At 31.3% G+C, this 19,520-nt stretch overlaps 1 protein-coding gene across 2 annotated transcripts in view; it reads left to right on the top strand.

The window, feature by feature from the left end:
- Positions 1-11,447: 11,447 nt before the first annotated feature.
- LOC138321809 (LIM/homeobox protein LMX-1.2-like) overlaps positions 11,448-19,520 on the top strand; it is a 34,661-nt gene continuing 26,588 nt past the window's right edge. Inside the window, exon 1 of one of the 2 annotated variants that reach the window (XM_069265787.1) lies at positions 11,448-11,894. Coding sequence is in view for 1 of the 2 variants with exons in the window: in XM_069265786.1 (XP_069121887.1) it covers positions 16,545-16,572 (28 nt within the window). In the remaining variant the exon portion in view is untranslated. Of the gene's footprint in view, positions 11,895-16,529; positions 16,573-19,520 lie in introns of those variants that run through there. The other variant, XM_069265786.1, reaches the window with a different exon arrangement.

Raw genomic sequence — 19,520 nt, forward strand, 5'->3', positions numbered from 1 at the left:
CTATTCTCCATGCATTTAGGTTCCACATGAGGTGCAGTTTTTAGGTTTGTGAATGTACTTGTGGAAGGAAAGACAGTTTATTTGATATAATCAGCTCAATATTATTACTATTTACAAATAATAATAACTTCAATATCTTCAGTCTACTTCATCAACATTTTCTATATCGGGCAACAATGTCAGGTTAGCCAGACTACAAAATAGATAGGATGAATAATTTGAGGAGAATTAAGATAAAGTATTACGGTCGACCTGATCTTATTAAGGATTTCCAATGCTTAACGTTTCATTTTTGCAACCAGAATTTGATTTGAAATTGTAGTCGGCCCTTGATGTGACCTAGATCTGATCGACAGGTATTGCAAAGTCGCAGTTGACGCTTTCTCTTCTGAAACGTCTGGTTTTGTTATATAAGCACGTTTTGAAGGAGTCATGTTGATATATATATGCATTTGACCTTGAAATCAATGCTATATTTATTCCGTAAGTGAATTTACAATTTTATTCGTATTAGTACTTACATAATGCATCTTGAGGTTTTTTTATTGTAGTTGTTGTTGTCTTTCATTCTCTTTTACTTCCTTTTTTAATTTTTGTGCACCTATAACGTTTAAAACAACACGGATAAAAGCTTTCTTAGGATCATTTATTTCAAGACAGATCATGAACCCAAAATAACCGTTTAAAAAACCATCGATAATGTATACACATATACAAATCTCAAACAAATAAATTATTCATACCGATCCAATATAATTATTAAAAGTTATTTTAACCGCATGTACGTGGACTTTAAATGATAAATTCTTAAGCACACCTATCGCTAAATCCTAATATTGCTATGTTCCTTTGGTGTGACTGTATAATGGAGAAACAAAACATGCATACATATTCGATCATGCAGTTTCTGAGGAAAAGTAAAACTATATCACAAAGCATGTCGTTGCTTTTCCATTGGTGAGTTTGGTTTTAAAGCGTATATTATAACATAAAGACAGACATGTCAATCATTATATATTTTACATATGAAATAATTCGATTTCATTAAACCTACACATTACATATAACACATAAAATGTCGTTCTCAGTAGAATCACATATAGTGAATTTGATTATGAGACTTGTTTCTAAAACAGCAAAGATGACTTAAACATCTACATTTTCCTCCTTTTCATCAGCCTACCTGTGTTATCTACGTCGAGCCGTTTTTGTCGGATCAACTGATGAAAGGATTGCGACAGATATCAGTATGACACGGCTGATTGGCTGTGAATACCCGCCCCTCACAAGATACCCGGTCTAGCCCAAGATACCATCTCTAACGCCTTCCACACGACGTCCCGGATGAAATATCACACGTGGCTACGACAAAACATTTCGTTTGTCAGCAACCATGAGCGAAAACTACCACCAGTAATAACAAAGGGCTACTGAGACCTAATTTTCAGTTTCCTCGTATCAATAAACATATGGTTTGTGTGTATGATCACATATCTGGCATCGCTGGTTTAGTCAAAGGACTTGTGGAAAACCTCATTCGAGGTTTTATCGTGTGTTTACTTGTTTTCTCGCTGGCAGGTTACAGTCTGCGGGGTTCCGCACCCGTCTGACAGTATGACCAGCCAGGAATATGGATGGACATGGCACCTTTAGCAATAATTAGTTTTCAGTTGACTTTAAAGTCGGTATCGTTTCGACACACAGTTTGTCTTCAGATGGTGTTCACTGCAAAACACATTTCTGTATGAAAAGTGTTCAACTGGATTTACTTATAAACGACATGTTGATTTCAACAAATTTAGAGAAATGTACATTAATTAAAGTTATATGTGTCGTATTTTTATACTCACGAATTAAGATGAGCTTCTAATATGTTATTCATCACCAAAAGTTACCAACAGTTTGGGAATTCCAGTACTTTTAATGCATAGGTTTTAATTTTATATGCATAAATAAGAGCTGAAAATGATGTTTGGCAGTAATGACAAAAATCGTTATATGTACATCTATATTGAAGTGAAAAGAGTATATACGGTCAAACCACGAAGCCAAAGTATGGTCTCCAATTTCATTGCACATTTTCTCAGTGTAATTAGTAACCCTAGTGATTTCTGCAGATATGTTTACGTCTAAACATACTTAAGGCATAAAAACAACAATTTTACAGTGCATAATTTCTGTGTTGTAACTAACGTTTAAAAGACATCTGAAATCATTTGAATGATTTCTACAGCTTAATTCACCAAAATTTATGGATTTCAATCAATTACAACGAAAAAAAAGAAAAAATCGCATGTCAAAATTTTCGCCATATTACGCCACATTTTAATTTGAAACTCTATACGATATAAATAACACAAATGGATATGCTTAAACCTGCATTAGACGTGCAATAAATGTATTCAATGAATTATTCTTTGGATAAGACAATTGTTACAAGACTTACGATATTAATTTTTTGGATGATATCACATAACATACATCTTACCATATTGTGCATAAGCTGAGATATATCCTGATTGAATGACTGCATCAACAGGCGTACTGTATCGGGCACATCTTTGACAGCTCCGCAAACACATGTTTACGACTGCTTATCAAAGGGACTTAAAGGCACATTCTATGTAAATTTATGTTGTTTGTATTCGGAAATGTATATACCAATTGTAGATTTATATGATTTCTTGCCATATTCTTAGCATAGAAATAAATACCTCATTATCAACATCGGTATCATCATAGTCTGTATTTTTGCTTCAAATATTGGGACCAAGCATAATTTGACCGAAGGATTTATAAATAAACCAAGTAAAAGAACCAAGCATATTATGAAATAATCCATAAAAACAGCAATTGCGTATTCATAAAAAATATTTCCAATTATCATATTGGCGATGAAAAACCAAAGTGTCTGAAAAAACCATCGATCTATAACGAGATTTTGTCTATCGCCCTTGTAATCTTACGCATCAGAGGTCCCATAGAAAGTCATTTTAACCTTGTTGTCGCCTGTTCCTGTTCATAGTTCTGGAGACAAACCATCGATCTACATTTCTTGCAAGAGGTGGGAGGTTAGTGTCCTATAAAATGACATATTAACCTGATCGTTACCTCTTCTACCATAATATCAATATCCACCAATATGCCCGAAATGTTGCGAAATGTAAATGGATGTTGAAGGTTTAGTAGGTGACCATGCAGAAAACAAATTTACTTGAACTAATTATTGACTGATAAATAGATTTCTTTCCGTGTACATATTTATTTGAAATACTTTTAACCACTTTTATATTTCTACACTCCCTGAGAAACAACCCTTTTCCGGACGGCGACCACTAAAGGTAACAGATAGTTGAGCATCTAGTATTCAGCTGACGTATTTGTATAGAATCACCGTTTATATTACGGGATCTGCATCAACTCTATAAAATAGATTTATGTTCCCTTTCCAAAGGAATAATTTATGTCTGCATTTGAACCCAATTCGATAGCTTTGCGAACACCTGACTGTACACAGAGAGATCCGAGGGGAACGGGGCAAGGGTCACCATTACAATAATTGGCGAAAATGCAAATGGTTCCTTTTATCTTTTATTATCATATATTCCTATCTTATCTGTATTCACAATCTTGACAAAAACTATCTGCAGTTTTCAAACAGGTATGTAACGATTGCTATAATGGTACTTCTATGTCACGCAACACTTATCACACAAATCGTCTTCTGTAGTCACGGGTAATTTCACATAAGTTTGTGGCCCATGAAATTCGGAAAAATACAGAAGTGAAAATGTTTATGAAGTAAGTTGGCAACTGAACAACTTTTCAACTCAATTTATGTGAAATATAGTTCAAACTAACACTGGGTGTGAAAGAATAGGTAAGGAACGTTTCAGATCCGTACCCGCTTTCAACCAGGAATATACATAACATGTTTTGAGTAACATTCTCAGCGACAAAAAGTGGAAATATTTTGATATTCTTAAAGAATAATGAATAAACATCTGCTTGGTTTTAATTGTTGTGCTTTCTTTCATCATTGTATTATATGGTATATTTATTCATCACTCTTGCCTTTTATAGACAAGTTAATAGCCTTTCACTGTTTGATCGTATATAGCTCAACAATTTTAAGCTTCGAAATGTTTATGTATGTAAATTAATGAAATTCAGGAGTACTGAATTAGAAGAACATAACTTGTATTATTTTAATATATGAAAGGGGAAATTTCACATTATTAAACCACTCTTAATTAAACTATCAAGATTAATTTCTCATATTGAGGACATTGAGATTATTTTTGTGTTTTTGTATCCGTCTAATTATTCAAAGTTGATGGAGGACGTTTTGTGCTTTAACCATTATTTTCGTTTTCGTTGTTTTTATTGCCTTATTAATCTTGTATATTCAACAATATTGAACATAATAAAGACATTTGACATGACATAACGTTTTGATATAACGCACTCTCATCACCAAACAATGTGACTTCTTGCGAAATATTTAAATTCGAACTTTGATAGTAATGCATAATGTCATTTTCAGCCACATTATTTCAATAGACTGAGTCCTCTGTAGTTCTGTGCTAAGCAGTGTGGTGCTATTTTCTGGATCGTGAACTGTCGATTATATTTGAATTTGACGTCTCTACAAAATTATTGATTCCGTTTCACATTCCCATTGTATTAATTAAAATCCGTTTCGGAAAGTTATTTGGCCTTTAATAGCATAAAGTGAAATATATTGTTTCCAAATAAGAAAACACCAGTCATAAAACTTCCCCGTAGTATTCCTCAGCTATAGCCCAAGAGAAAACATGAACTTAATTTGATTTGTAATATGTAGTTATATTTCAATGATATTTGAAACTTTTTGAAATTTATCAATTATAATTCAATCTTCTTGGTGAAGTTCAAAAATTGCGACATTATTTGTTTCGTTTATTGAATGATAAAAATATTTTAAGTCAAGGGGGAATGCGTTTGTTTTGTTGTTTTATTATAATGAAAAAGTAAACATGCATTATTAGATTTTCATATATAAAATTTTGTCAAATTGAAATATATTTTATCGTATTTAAATGTGACTATTTTCTACTTGACAAAAATATTCAATATTGATTGTAATAATAGTATCTATTCGTTAGTGAAAATTCTCTATCTGAGCACAAGTTTATTTTTTTATTTTTATTTTTAAGATTTTGCTATTTTAAATCATAGAAACATATATCACTTAATTTCACAGATATATTGTTTCAAATTATGTTTCAAATTTGAAACATGAAACATCATTTTGACGAATTTAAAAGCCACCATGTCTTAATTTTTTCATGGATTGAAAAAATGCAAACATGTTAATGGGCGAGGACTCATTAAAATGTCATCCCTGTGACAGTTGGTTGCATAATAAAATAATAAAGACGATTTTATAACAGCTTTTTCACAGGTGTGTGTCATAGTTAGGTAATTACCGCCACCAATCAATGCATGCCGATACTTAATATTTTTGTTTCTGTATAAAGCAATTTGATACCGTGACCTACATACCTACTAGTATATTACACGAAGCGTCAGAAAAAAATGTAGTCTTCGTACGATTTTTTAACCAAGACAAAACTGGTTAATATCATAAGCCTATCATTTTGCAGATTTCAAATGTCGTTTTGAAATCTGGTCAAATGTGTATTTCAGTCGTGTCAGGTTCAAAACATTTTTAAATAAGTTTTAAATGAACTAAAATCTTTCCGCTCTTAGACATGACGGTTGTTGGGAAAAATAATATTTTTCTTTCATTTTTACTGGAAGAGTGTACATATTGTATTTACTTTTCATCTTTAAAAGAGTACATTGCATTATGTTATTAACATTTATTTGTTGTATGTTAAACGTAGTTGTCGTTACACTGCATATGTGTAACAAAACCTCGGTAACTCGAGGTGAATCGAGGGGTAAAGGTGTTAATACTTCGATAAATCAGATTATTCGAGGTAAGTGTAATTGAACATATTACAATTGTTATTTGAGTTCAACAAAACATGTATCGATTATGTAACACAAACACGAGATAAAGACGAAGAATAACTTGTTTTTGACAAAACATATAACAGCTGTCCTACTCTTTATGAAGTAATCAATACAAATGATTTAACGTAAACAAGCACAGACATTGTTAATTATTCATTGAATATTACAATCTATTAATAATAAGTTTATTTACAACTTTTAAAAAACTACTTCTTAGGTAAAACATATTCATTGAATAGTACAATCTATTAGTAATAAGTTTATTTACAACTTTTAAAAAACTACTTCTTAGGTAAAACATGGATGTTAATAAAGTTATTGATTGTCGTGTTAAGTTTTTAAGCATCAGAACGACGATTTTTCTCTCTTTTATAACTTCCAAAATAGAATTGAACTTTGAAATAAACATTTAACAATGCATATTACGAGACTTTTACGGTTATGTATTGCAATACAGATATCAAATCTGAACATGTCGAAATTTTCGACATGTCGACATGATTGCGTGTTTACCTTTTATTCTTTATCATTGTTACTCTATCGAAAAATATAAATCTCATATGGTTTGTACAAACATGTTCTTTTAAAGATATGGAAGTTATTGGTGATAAACCCAATCAATAGCTTCGCTTGATATTGTATTTTTTTTCTTAACATATAACATTGTAAATAATGTATGTAGACTTAGATCATTCCTGCAATTTACATAATTTACTAAAAGGAAGAAATATCCATCAAAAGAATATTAAACTACCTAGAGAACCGGATAAAAAGAACAAAAATGAAATGTACATGTCATGGCTAATTTTGCAACAAGTAAATAGAGATTAAGGATAGCACTACCGTGATCTCTTTATACTTATCCAACTGTTAATGCAGGTATCGGTATTGAATTATCATGCTGACGTTAGTTTTTGGAGATAAGTAAAGATGATTACTATTTACACTCACGAGTAAACTACGTAATGCCTTTAACACGAAAGAAAAGATAAGTAGCAGTGGGAGGACTGGTTCCCTAGTTGTCAGTATTATGGGACCAAGTAGGGTGTGTTGTTCGATGTCTTCATCAGTATATTGCAGTGAGGCAGCACAGTAAAAAAAAAAAAGGTCCACTTTTGCAAGGAGACAACACGAATATAGCACAGCCGCCCAAAACAAACATATAAAACAAACAAAGACATATCCGATGCACGGCTGTTCTTAAATGACTTCGATTGTTAATAGAATGTAAAACCCGATCAATGAACACAAGTTAGATGTTTCTCACTTTTTTTTTTGCACAGGCTTTGTTACCAACGGCAAAACATTGCATATTAAAAACTATTTTAATAGGTACAATTCAATTGTTTATTGTTTGTTACCCCCCCCCCCCCCCCCCCCCAATAAAAAAAATCTTGATTGAATTCAGGTCTTGATATAATTAATATAAAGAACTGTCCGGGATATCAATAAGTTCAAATAAAGTATGGATAGTATATTTCTGAAATAGATCACAACAATGTCAATAAATCTAGATCTTCATTAAATATTAATCATATTATTGTTTCACTGTTATTAGATTTATGAAAGATTCAAAATGTCATATTTATATCATTTTGAATGAGATTTAAGTAAAAAATTTCTTTATTTCTTTAATCTTGTCGACAGAAAATCATTTTTTGTAAATGAGGAAATAAAAAAAAAAAAAAAACATGTGTTAAAAGTGTTTAGTCTGCTTACAAATTTTCCGTGTCCTTCACTTCCTTAGGTTTTCATATTCTATAAAAAAAATCCTGATTCTTACAATGAAACAATATTGGATTGTTTACCTAAATCCTTTTGATGAAATTCTGAAATTCCCTATAGGTCGTAAGCGTCAGGTAACCATGGTAATACCAATATCTGGCTTCAAGATTACGATACAGTCTGAAGTGTAAAATAGTCTTGATTCTAAACCCATCGAATCAAAAATGACATTACAAAATGTTACGTCACATTTGATTGGCTAAATTAAAATACTAATACAAATATCTGGCTTCATGATCACGAAACAGTCTTAAGTGTAAAATAGTCTTAATTTTAGACTAACCCAATCAAAAATAGCGTTTCAAAATTTTACGTCGCATTTGATTGGTTAAGTCTAACGATTACTTCATGACCCTGGAGCCATGAAATAGACATAATGACCATTTTCGCTCATGTTAGTTATGGCTTATATTTGATGACCTTATCTAAATTTTAATATGTAATTCATATTACGGAAACAGTGCTATAGTGTCCGTGATTTGGAAGGAAATCCCACATGGTATTATCAGTGAACTATAAGTACGAAAATGCCTTTGAATATATGTAAAATCAAACCTCATTATTTCGAAGAAGGTGGAGCTGTGGTAAATCTTCGAGGTAACCTAGTTTCGAGTTAACTGATATGTAATTAACATAGTTTAGTTTGATGAGTTTAAATAGACACTTGAGTTAGACAGGGTCTTCTAAGTATAAGAGTTTATCTGGATTTAATTTAAGAAGATAAAGATGCTGTCTACAACTGATTATTCAAACGAGAGATTGCATGATACATGCAATGCTCTAAGAGCAGGTTCTTGTCAAGGATAAACACGAGAAAAAACAAAAATCGCCATAAAACATCATCTATTGAATCAGAATCTAATTTGTCTACGAGGGGCATGCAATTGCAAATGAAATATTTGATAATATTGAATCAGTGTGGTTACCGTAGAAATTGTTATCAATATTTACCTTACATGTGTCTGTCAATTAGATAATAAAATCTCTACCAGATGTTGTTTTTTTTTTCTTTTTTTTTTCTGTTTAGCGCGAGGCTTGTCGAGTGCTCACCAGCCAAACTCTTTAACACGAGTTGATATACTCCTATGTTATATTGCAATATCTCGATTTGGTTTGTTTTCTCTCATAATGAAAGGAAATGGAGTTTTAAAATAGTTTCATTGCTAATCGTTATGCGCCAAAAATTGATCTTCGTCATCAACAAAGTACGCCACGGTTAAGCCGCATGTATTATTGTCATTACGTAATTGAATGTCACTGAAACGTGTTGTTAATACCATCACCATCACATTAACATAGGACAAAAACGAAATATCTACCCAAGAAAAGAACCGAATGGAATTTTTGGTACGATTTATTTTTATTTTTTAAATCCAGATACGGCTGCTTTCCTAATTCACAAGGCATTATCTGGAATGTTGATCAGTTGAAGTACGTGTATTAGTCACTGTTGGGCTAACCAAACCAGTACCGCTATCATACTTACTTACAATGATTTACAGTGCAAATATGCACATGGGCTGTTTATGTAAAAGATATTTAGATAGTACCCGAAAACTTCTATACAGTTCATTGAATATATGTTCATACCTTGACTAAATCTAAGGGCATTAAAATACCGTGTATTTATTTCTGTGTTATCTCCGCACACTCACGTTAAACCCCAATATTGCTGTTAGAAAGCAGAATAGTTATTTGCATACTAAACAATGAAATGTACTAGACATGAACGCTCTCATATCGAGGGTTCCTATGTAAAGTATATATTGCACTTATTCTATTGATTTGTCGGTTTCGTTCACTTTTTCTCTCACTGTTCGCTCTTACATATATAACACAGCGTCAACTCTTCGATTCTTTGCTGTACAAATGTATGTTTAATTTACTTTCCAAAATAAGAATGGGATATCGGTTTGTCTGTCATAGTTAGCGGACATGAACTGTTGTACGTTATACACTTTGTCGTCTAGACTGATCAGCGACCCAACAAGGTTGTACTTTACACAATTGTAAAGCCGTCCTAATCTTATTTCCCTCTTTAAAATTAACAAATTTATTTAGCACGTAGCGTGTGGCGAGTGGATCAGATTAAGTATGTTACCGTATTTATATAAAGGAATACCCATTTAACTATTGAAACTATACATAAGTCAGATTGTATATGTTTTACGACTTTTCAGATTAATGTAAATAAGGAAAATATGGAAAACTTAACTTACTTCAAAAAAGATTTTGTTTAAAATTTTATATGTTTGAAGAGTGTATGTTAATTTCTAGATGATATTTTTCCGTTACCTTGGAAATCATACAAATATTTAGATTTTAGAATAGCATTCGTGTTGTCCTAGCCTGTTATGTAATAGATATAACATGTTTTGTTGTTATCTTCATGCTGATTTATTAGTTATGCATATCATTTAAAACGAGACAGGAAAAAAAGTTTCATTAATTAACATAATATGTACTCTTCTTACAGTGGTTCTTAGCGTAAATATTGATATTACATCCGGAAATGTATACAGAAAAACCTGCCTTATAAGCAACCTTTGATAAAAGATCACTTTCTGTGTTCCCTAATGGTCATTCATCATATTTCATATTTTCATATCTCAAAATTAATCAATAATTCTGTGAATCTTTATGTATCATGTGTTTAATCAAAACAGTTGCGTGATTCACAATATTATACCCCATAAAAGAAGCAAATAATTAAATCAATAATAAACCGTTTTGTAAATAAGCTTACACATTCTCTAGTTTAGTAAAATACTCCAAGCCCAATAGCAGATAATTTACTTTGGACCAAGATATTTCAATAATAACAACCATGCTAGGCTTGTTCTGTGTATTGTTCAAGATATTCAGTAGAAAATTATAATGATGTTAGCTTTACTCTCTGACCAATCAGAGAAAAAGACCTGTCCATTGTCTTAGAGTTCCTTTCTCTCCTACTGGTACATGTATACTGGTTCATGTGTAGCACCGGCGATTGTAAACACTATACCGATATCTTTATCTTTAAGTCTATTTTAAGACGTCAGTCCTTTAATTAAGCTAATTAACATGATATAGACTTTCCTTAGACGGTTGCGTTCTGCCCCAAACTGCCGTTGAACAGGCGATACTAGAATCTAACTTTTCAGTTTAGTCATCTTACTCTCAATATACGGTCTCTACAAAGGAAAACATTCGCCAATATATCATTCACATATCTATTGAAATACCAGAAATATTTTAGAATAAGCCCAAATGCAAGTTTTTTTAAGTAAAATGCTGAAAGAAGGAAAATTACAATATTAAAGAATTAGAATATATATGTGATAAAGCTGCACTGTCCACATTTTTATTCTGCTGGGTGCATGTCATATGTAAAATGCTAGAAATCCTCCTTAACTTTTCCCATTCATTCATATTCACCATGCCACAATACCTTCTCAAACTTTTATTTTAAGCGACAGTTTTGGAGACCAAGCCTGCAGTACATTATTATATCTGATCAATTGTATTCGAATGCAAAGGTCTCTGCGGATCAGGGCACTCCATTACAACAAGGTGCAATGATAGATTTTTTCTTTCTTTTCTTCTTCACGACCGACTAGTTGTCAATACAGCGGTAGGCCTATGTGCAGTCGACTATTTAGTGCTGTTGATATAAACAATATATTGAAATATAATCCCTCCGTGAAAAACTTCTGGAGCTGCTTGGAATTTAAATTCGTATATCAGAAGCAGAAACGATCGAATTGAATCCCGATAAAATTGTCTGTCGTGGCTTTAAATGCCTCAGTGTGGAGACTGATCGTTGACTGACGGGTCGGTTTGGGGTTGTTTGGGGACCAGGCGGTGGATAGGACATATGTGGTTGGTACACGGACCAGTAGAGACACACTAGCTTGGACCAGGACTCACTACGACGTCGTATACCTATTTAAAACATGCATTTCAGCGTGGCGAGTTAGTCTGTACACACTGACACACACTCTTGTCGTACAGGTGTAATAATGACGGCTTGACATACAGGTGATCGTACATACATACAGGATTTATATACAGGATACCTAGGACCAGAAAAATACCACACAAAGGTAAGTTATATCATATTTTATATAAATTATATAAATATTTCTATAATAATTTTTATCATTTTATTTTGTATTGGTGTAAACATTACCTGAGTACTATGTTCAGAGCTTGAAGTATGAGTGTTAAAGGGACGAACATCACAGCGATCTGAGGTACCTTGTGTCGAGGGTGTAGGGGCTACCTTCCCATCACAAGGTGATAGTTATTAAATTAAAAATGAAAGATTATACTTACATAGAGACAAGTAAAATAGCGTTAATACTCCTCAGGGAACCTTTAAGGTAAATATCACTCACATAATGCTATATTAATTTTTACCATTACAGTAGGCTGCACATCATGTGATTACATCTAATAATATCATTTTAAAATGATATAACGATATGATAATAACTGTATTCTTTAAATGTATGAAAGGTGTGTAATTGAAAAAAAATAAGAATTTGCATATATATTTATCTATTAATTCAAAACTATAATAGCTGACTTTAGTATAGATAACAATCGAAAAATTTCTTTGAACATATCAATATTTTATCTTATTAGTTCCATTCCAACATTTAAAAAATATATCATTATTACTACTTTTTATCAAAGTAATATTTTTTTCTTTTATTTTACGTTGCGCCCTCGTTTCTTTCTCCTTTTTTCTTATTTACTTAATTTTTATTGTATTTATTACTTACTAGTATTGTATACATTAACCAAATTAGGTTTATTTAATTTAATATTTCACAGAAAATTGGGATAAGATCCGAACTTAGTGTAAATGTATTAATGACACGACTTACAGATAAATTACAGTAAAACTGATTATTAAATAGTTGATGTACACTGTTATTATCATACTATTTATGAAAAGCAGATAAACATGTAAATATGTGTTAAAATGTAGACAATATATGTATTTGAGTAAGATCTGTAAAAACAACAAATATCCATATGTCAATGTTATCACATCCGAGCATAACAAGTCCATTAAGCGATTGCTAAACGCCAGCCTCGAAGATAATAATGATTATATAAATTATACATTTATATCGATATCTGATAGCGGCCATAAACAATTTCCCATCTCACTCACTACAAAACAGGAATAGTTCTGTGTTTGTGGATATTTTCTGTGTGACGTTTTCCATTAATGCTTTATTGCATAAATTTTAATGTTCAAATAACAAATATTTTAATAATTTTTGTGTCATGAATTCAGAATAGTAATATGTATTATTCTAAATGCATTATGGTAAAATTTAGTTTTGATAGAAGTGTATGAATTATTTCATGATGTTATCATTTTAATAACTATATATTAGCTTACTGCTGTTGAATTTCATTCGTTACATTTAAAAGTTGAAGTTAAAGATGGTTGCATTTAAAATGTAAAAGTACAATACAATCTCAATATGGTAAAAACAGAATAGCTATAAAAGGAATGTTCATAAACTATTATTAGTATTGATATATTGAGACCTGAATTTAGTACGATTTACATTACAATGCGTAAGAGGAGATGCTATTGCTTTGTCAGCTTTATAAATCAAACTAAAAACACTTTAATACTTGAATATCTGTTTAAATATATATACTTTACCTGACATAGGTATAAATTCCTTATTAAATATATGTATCAAAAGCAATATTTAATACCACAAATGTTGTTGCTCCATTGTTTGACGTTGCAAATTTTGAGGACTTTCCAATTTGGTAGACTAACATAGTTCGCTATGTGGACGGCATATGTCTTCTTATTCGACATTTCATACGATGATATAATTATTTTGAACTTGACATGTATTGCAAATGTATACCTTATACATATTATTACTCGTGTTGAAACAATTGATCTGCGACGTAATTTACTTTCATGACAATATCTGATATGAGCATTTTTACAAAAAGAGCAATACATCGTTAGGACATTGGACGACCAAAAACCGCATATTAAGAAATATTCGCGTGTACTTTTTTCGAGATTTGGTGCTTTCAAATCCTTTCGTGAATAGGAATATTCGTGGTTAACCGGACTTCGAACATTGATAACAATAATGTAATAAGTATTATTGTATTCGGGGTTCTACCATGGCAACCACTTAAAAAACGAAACTTTCTACAAAACTAAAGAAATAGCAACTTCCATAAATGACAACTATGCCAATATTCATAACATTCTCATCTCATAGTATTGAAACACAGGCTCTCGAGCTCAATATAACGACAGTAAGTGACCACTTGACCATTAAAGGTCATTGTATGTAGGTTTGATGTAGGCGTGATGAAGGCATTATGAGGCACGTGCTGGTCCATAGGAGACTAATTAATTTTTAAGTTTTTTGAAATATGCTCTTAAATCTACTGAATCAAAGTCTGCCTTCAACGAAAAAAATAGCTGGGTCCTTCATAGAAACTTCTAGAGAAACTATTTGAACGTAACCTTTAGTAAAAGTCATTGCATTTCTAATGCTTAGATCTGTTCATTCCCGCAATTGAAATGTTGAATCTAAATTGCCATCTGACATTTTTACCAATATAATAGACATTTTTTCTAATTCTGGAAACTCATAATAAGCTGGTCAACCAGTGGTCAGAAGAAAATTAGATCAGAACTTGATACGAAACTAACAACATGTCGTTTAACCCAAGAAGTATCTATTTGTATTCCGTATGTAGGAAAATATGATGAACTGAATTGACTAAAAATTCAGATTTAATCTAAAATCCTAGCAGTATCTATTTGTATTTTGTATGAATGAAAGTATGATGAATTGAATATACTTAAAATTTTAATTTAACCTAAACATAAAAATGCTATCCTAGGCTAAATCTTGTCTACACAGGGGTCATTTTGAATCCGTCATCATCGCTACATATCGGGGGCATTACGCGTTGGGCTTGACATACCTGACGACACGTGTAAATGACAATTACGTGCGAAGAGAGTCGTTACTTCCTTGTTTATCAGGCTTTTTATGGTCTTTTTGACATTATGTTAAATAATTAAGGGGTTAGCGTCAAGGACAGAGCCTTAATCAGTATTTCTAAAATATAAATGAAAATTTTAAAAATCATAGCGTCCCCCAAAAGTTAATTCGAGATACTACAACATACGAAATTATTCAGTCACCAGAAATATGGCATTAAACAGGAAATGTTTAATTTGAATTAATTGCCTATAAAACTGAAGCGTTATTGTCTGTGTTGATATTGTCAAATGGTTTAAAATTATCAGATTTACATCATTATTTGTCGACTGTAAACATATCAAAAACTGTCTTGAAATCACGAAAACGTAACTAGTACTTGTATCTAAACATTTTCTCCGAGTTGGAAAGCATGGTTTATATAACGATATTATAACAACAAAATTAACAATCGACTGAAATACTGTATAAAAATTTGGCATACATATTGTTTGATATGTTTGAATCGATAAATACAAAGAAAACAAAAGAAAAAAATGCATATATATACATAGTAAACAACTCTCAAAGAACAAAAAGCGAAAAATGAATACAAGGAAAGCGTTTTATTTATTTGTAAAATCTTTGACACGTTATTTTTTATGAATACGTATGATGCTTTTCATCATTGCGACGATTGTGTCTGTAATATCTAGGAGGGTAGAGGGATGGCTGATAGATAATATATATTAGGAATAATTGCCACAGTATATACGACACAAGCAGTACACGGACATCTCTTGTGGTTTATTATTTCCTAACGTAAAACAAGGATTTTTTCTGGGGTTATTTCTGTGAAGCAAAATTATTGCTCGATGCAACACGTAAATGATAAAGCAATCGTCGTCAGCTATCTGTTTGACATTCTTGTGACGAAAATATTTGACGTTTGTATACTTGTATACATTTTGTCGCGATAATCACTTGTCAAAGATATGTGGACGTTTTCTAGTTCAATGGTAGATCATATATATATTATTGATAAGACTTGAAAATCGTTACACAATTTTGTTGTGAACATTTGATTTAAAATGTGCTTATTTGATAAGAAACTCTCCAAATATTTAAATAGATGTAAAACATCATCATATTATCTGCATATCAATCGCGTCTAGCTAAAAATGCTTCCATTTGAAAAATTGCAATAAATGAATTTGTCTGTAATTTTATTTCTTCGGCTGGCATTAAGTTGATAAACATCAAAACATAAAAATAAAACACTTTTCATTTTTTTTACTTTGATTTGAGTTCATATTAACCAAATACACCAAGGTATAGTTCTTTTGTGTGTAACGAACAGATCCATGAAATGTATTTCCATGATATTTGAATCAATACACACACACACATGTATATATATATCATACAACTTGCGAAAACACAACAGGCATAATATTGAACTGGAAACTGAAGGTGTTGTTAAAAAGTGAGGCATACAAATTATAGGTAACTTTTCCAGTAGAACTTAAATGCCTTGCTTTCTATATATCATACATAACGTTACGATATATTACTGATGGAATTTCGGATGGATTTTGAATGGTACGGTTTTGTGTTTGTGTAACGCGCTTGCTCTCAAATGGAACCGGTTGATTGGTTCCGCTGACACGCGTACGCATATAATGAAATCTGTTACTTCTGTTGGATACTCATTGGATACACAGGACGTTCAAATCCAGTTCAAATCGCTATACAATGATCAAAACCACACCTATTCGGGACCGTAAGTAATCTTAATATTCGTTTCATATGAGTGTATCTTTAAGATGTAAAGTACAAACAGAGAGAAAAATATGGCATTAATAGGTATAAGTTGTTTCAGGGCAGGGCTTTTCACCGCCACAAAAATCAATTATGGCCATTAATCGGCATGAAATATTTATTTTCATTGCGTAATTAGAATATTGACTGTGCGCTTTAATTGAATGGATTCATACATTATTTACTATTATTTTGAAATTTACATTTACAAAATTGATCACAAACTTCATTAATTGGTCACTAATGTCAATAATTGGTCACAAATTTCATTAATTGGTCTCAAATGTCATTAATTGATTACGAATTCCACTACGGATTTTGTTTTTTAAGTTATGTAACCAACATCTGATACAGATGAAGAAATAAATATGTAGTATACTAATATATAATTTATTTACCAGATTAAAAATAATATATGTAATGTTCTAGATTTCACTAATTCATACAAACAGAATCACCACTAATTTCAAACCATTAGAAACTGAAAAAGTTATTTAATATTTATATTCGACATGAAACGCATTAACAATTTCATTGTAAGTAAAGGCTTAATCGAGGTATTTTCTCTGAAAGAAAAAAATAAGTTTCCTGTAAATCGATTAATGATTAAACAATGGATAGTCATGTAACGGTGCCGTTAGATTGTCGTTGAAACATTTTAATTTGAACACTACATTATTCAAATAAAATGACATGCTACTTGACAGTATAATGACTTATGTAAGTAGAACTGGATTAAAAATGCAACCTTATATCAACCCTTTTTGTGACTACAATAACATAAGGTTTATAAAACATTCACAATAGGTTAGTTTCGAAATTTTAAATTGCATTCAATTTCTACTGGGTATGTGATTCTATAAGGACGTGTAATATTTCAGTGGTAAGGGGTAGTAGGATTTCTCGGAGAAAACCCACCGAACCATGTTCAGTTAATTACGACGCTCAATATAAGTCTGGACTTAAAAGTCTTCAATATTAGTACTTATTAGTCTAAAATAGACTTCGTATGTTAATATCAGTAGATATCTACATTGATAATAAATATTTATTGTTTATTTCTATTTCTGTGCAGATGTAATACCTATCTTACAACCTGTTTAACTGTTTTCGTTATTTTGAAGCGATTACTGTACTAATCAAGCGGCAATGCATTTCATACTGTAAATATACTGCCTTTGTTATCTAAATCATCACAAATCCATTGGATATATATAGATAGATAAAACTTTAAATCTATGATGTAAGAAGCCAAAGATATATATATAGCATTGTAATTCTATTGGTTGGAGGCCGTTTTTACTACTTTATCATGTGCAGGCATTTATATGATTAAAAAACCCACTCTAAACAACATACAACATACATTGTTTATCTAGCTGATTTTCATCTTATTTATTTTATTTTTATGAAGATATTTACATATTTTATTATGGTTAACAGAAATTTCCTTTAAAGGGTAATTATATATATGTGTGCATGTTGTAATTCCAGTTTCACTTACACTATTCCAACTTATCAATAGAAAAAATATAACAAAAGATAAGAAACAATCCTAAGTTTAAGAGAACTTTCCTACACTTTTAGAATGCTTTCTTATCGGAACTTTTGAATAAAAAAACCCTTTAGTAAAGAGATGTTCGTGGAAGGGGATTCTGCATATTTATAGGTTTAAAATCTTATTGTCATTCTATGATTTGAGCATTTAAAACTGACCCCACACAATTCGCCTAGACATTAGTTCCTGGTCAAGATAAGGTTTTAAGCATGTTATTATATCATAATGAACCTTTAAACAATAGGATGTCAATTTCACGCCGAAACGCCCTAGGTACTCAACCGCTACATCCAACAATATCTTAATAGTTTAAAAATAGATTTTAATTAGAGTAACAGCCTATACTTACAATTAAATTTAATTTTATTGAATACAACCTGTTACTAAAATTAATAATGACAAAGAAAAGTAATTAAAAGCTGAGGTAATTGATTGCACTTTGTCGTTAAATGTTGATTTATGGAGAAGAATTACACTAGCAGGAAGGGAGTTAAATGTTCTGTTGTTGCTTTAATAGTCAACAATCAACATATCCGTCAGATTTGATATCATCATACATTAAACTTCAATATAAGCTTGTTTTTTTCAAATTAGAAAAAAATGCTATAAACTTGTCGCCCAACGAAACACCCACAGCGGTGGTATAATTGTCCTGTATGTCTTCGATGGCGAAGTCTTTTAAGAAGCAGGGAAGCACGTAGCGTGCCTAGGCTAGGTCCATTATCGGTGACCAGGAAGCAGTAAAGCATCTGGCTGGTGTTTGATGGTCCCTGGTTCGAAGCACGTTCTGGTCGCTACATTCTATCCTCTTCTGTTACAATCTCTTGAATATAGTTCGTTATACGTATCATTGTTTATATTTATTCTTTTGTTTAATTGATAAATTACATAATTTCAAATATTCACTGAAAAACTATGGCAGTACGATTTCAGTCAATAGACATGTAGATTACATACAAATATAGAAACCGGTTATTCTCCCATTTTGATGCTGTAGATATTATTTCCTATTCATCCTTAAGATATGTATATTTAATATCAGCTAATCTCATGTCAAATTGTATTCTTACTAATAGTGATAAAGTGTATATTTGTTTTTCTTTTTTGTCAGAATGAATCAAATAAATATAATGTTTACAGTAAATCGACAATGTTACATTTTACACGATTATTGTTCTACCAATAAAACACAATTGTGTTTCGCTTTACGCAATTTTTTTTATTCCATCTTGATTAATCCTCCATATGGATTCACTCAATAAAATGAAAATGATATATTTTTCTACGTATGTCAAACTAGTTAGAACATGTGTTCAAAATGTTTCCGGCTCTAATCCGTTTATTTGATGTCA

This window comes from Argopecten irradians, chromosome 4 (genome assembly GCF_041381155.1).
Source record: "Argopecten irradians isolate NY chromosome 4, Ai_NY, whole genome shotgun sequence".
Lineage (NCBI taxonomy): Eukaryota > Metazoa > Mollusca > Bivalvia > Pectinida > Pectinidae > Argopecten > Argopecten irradians.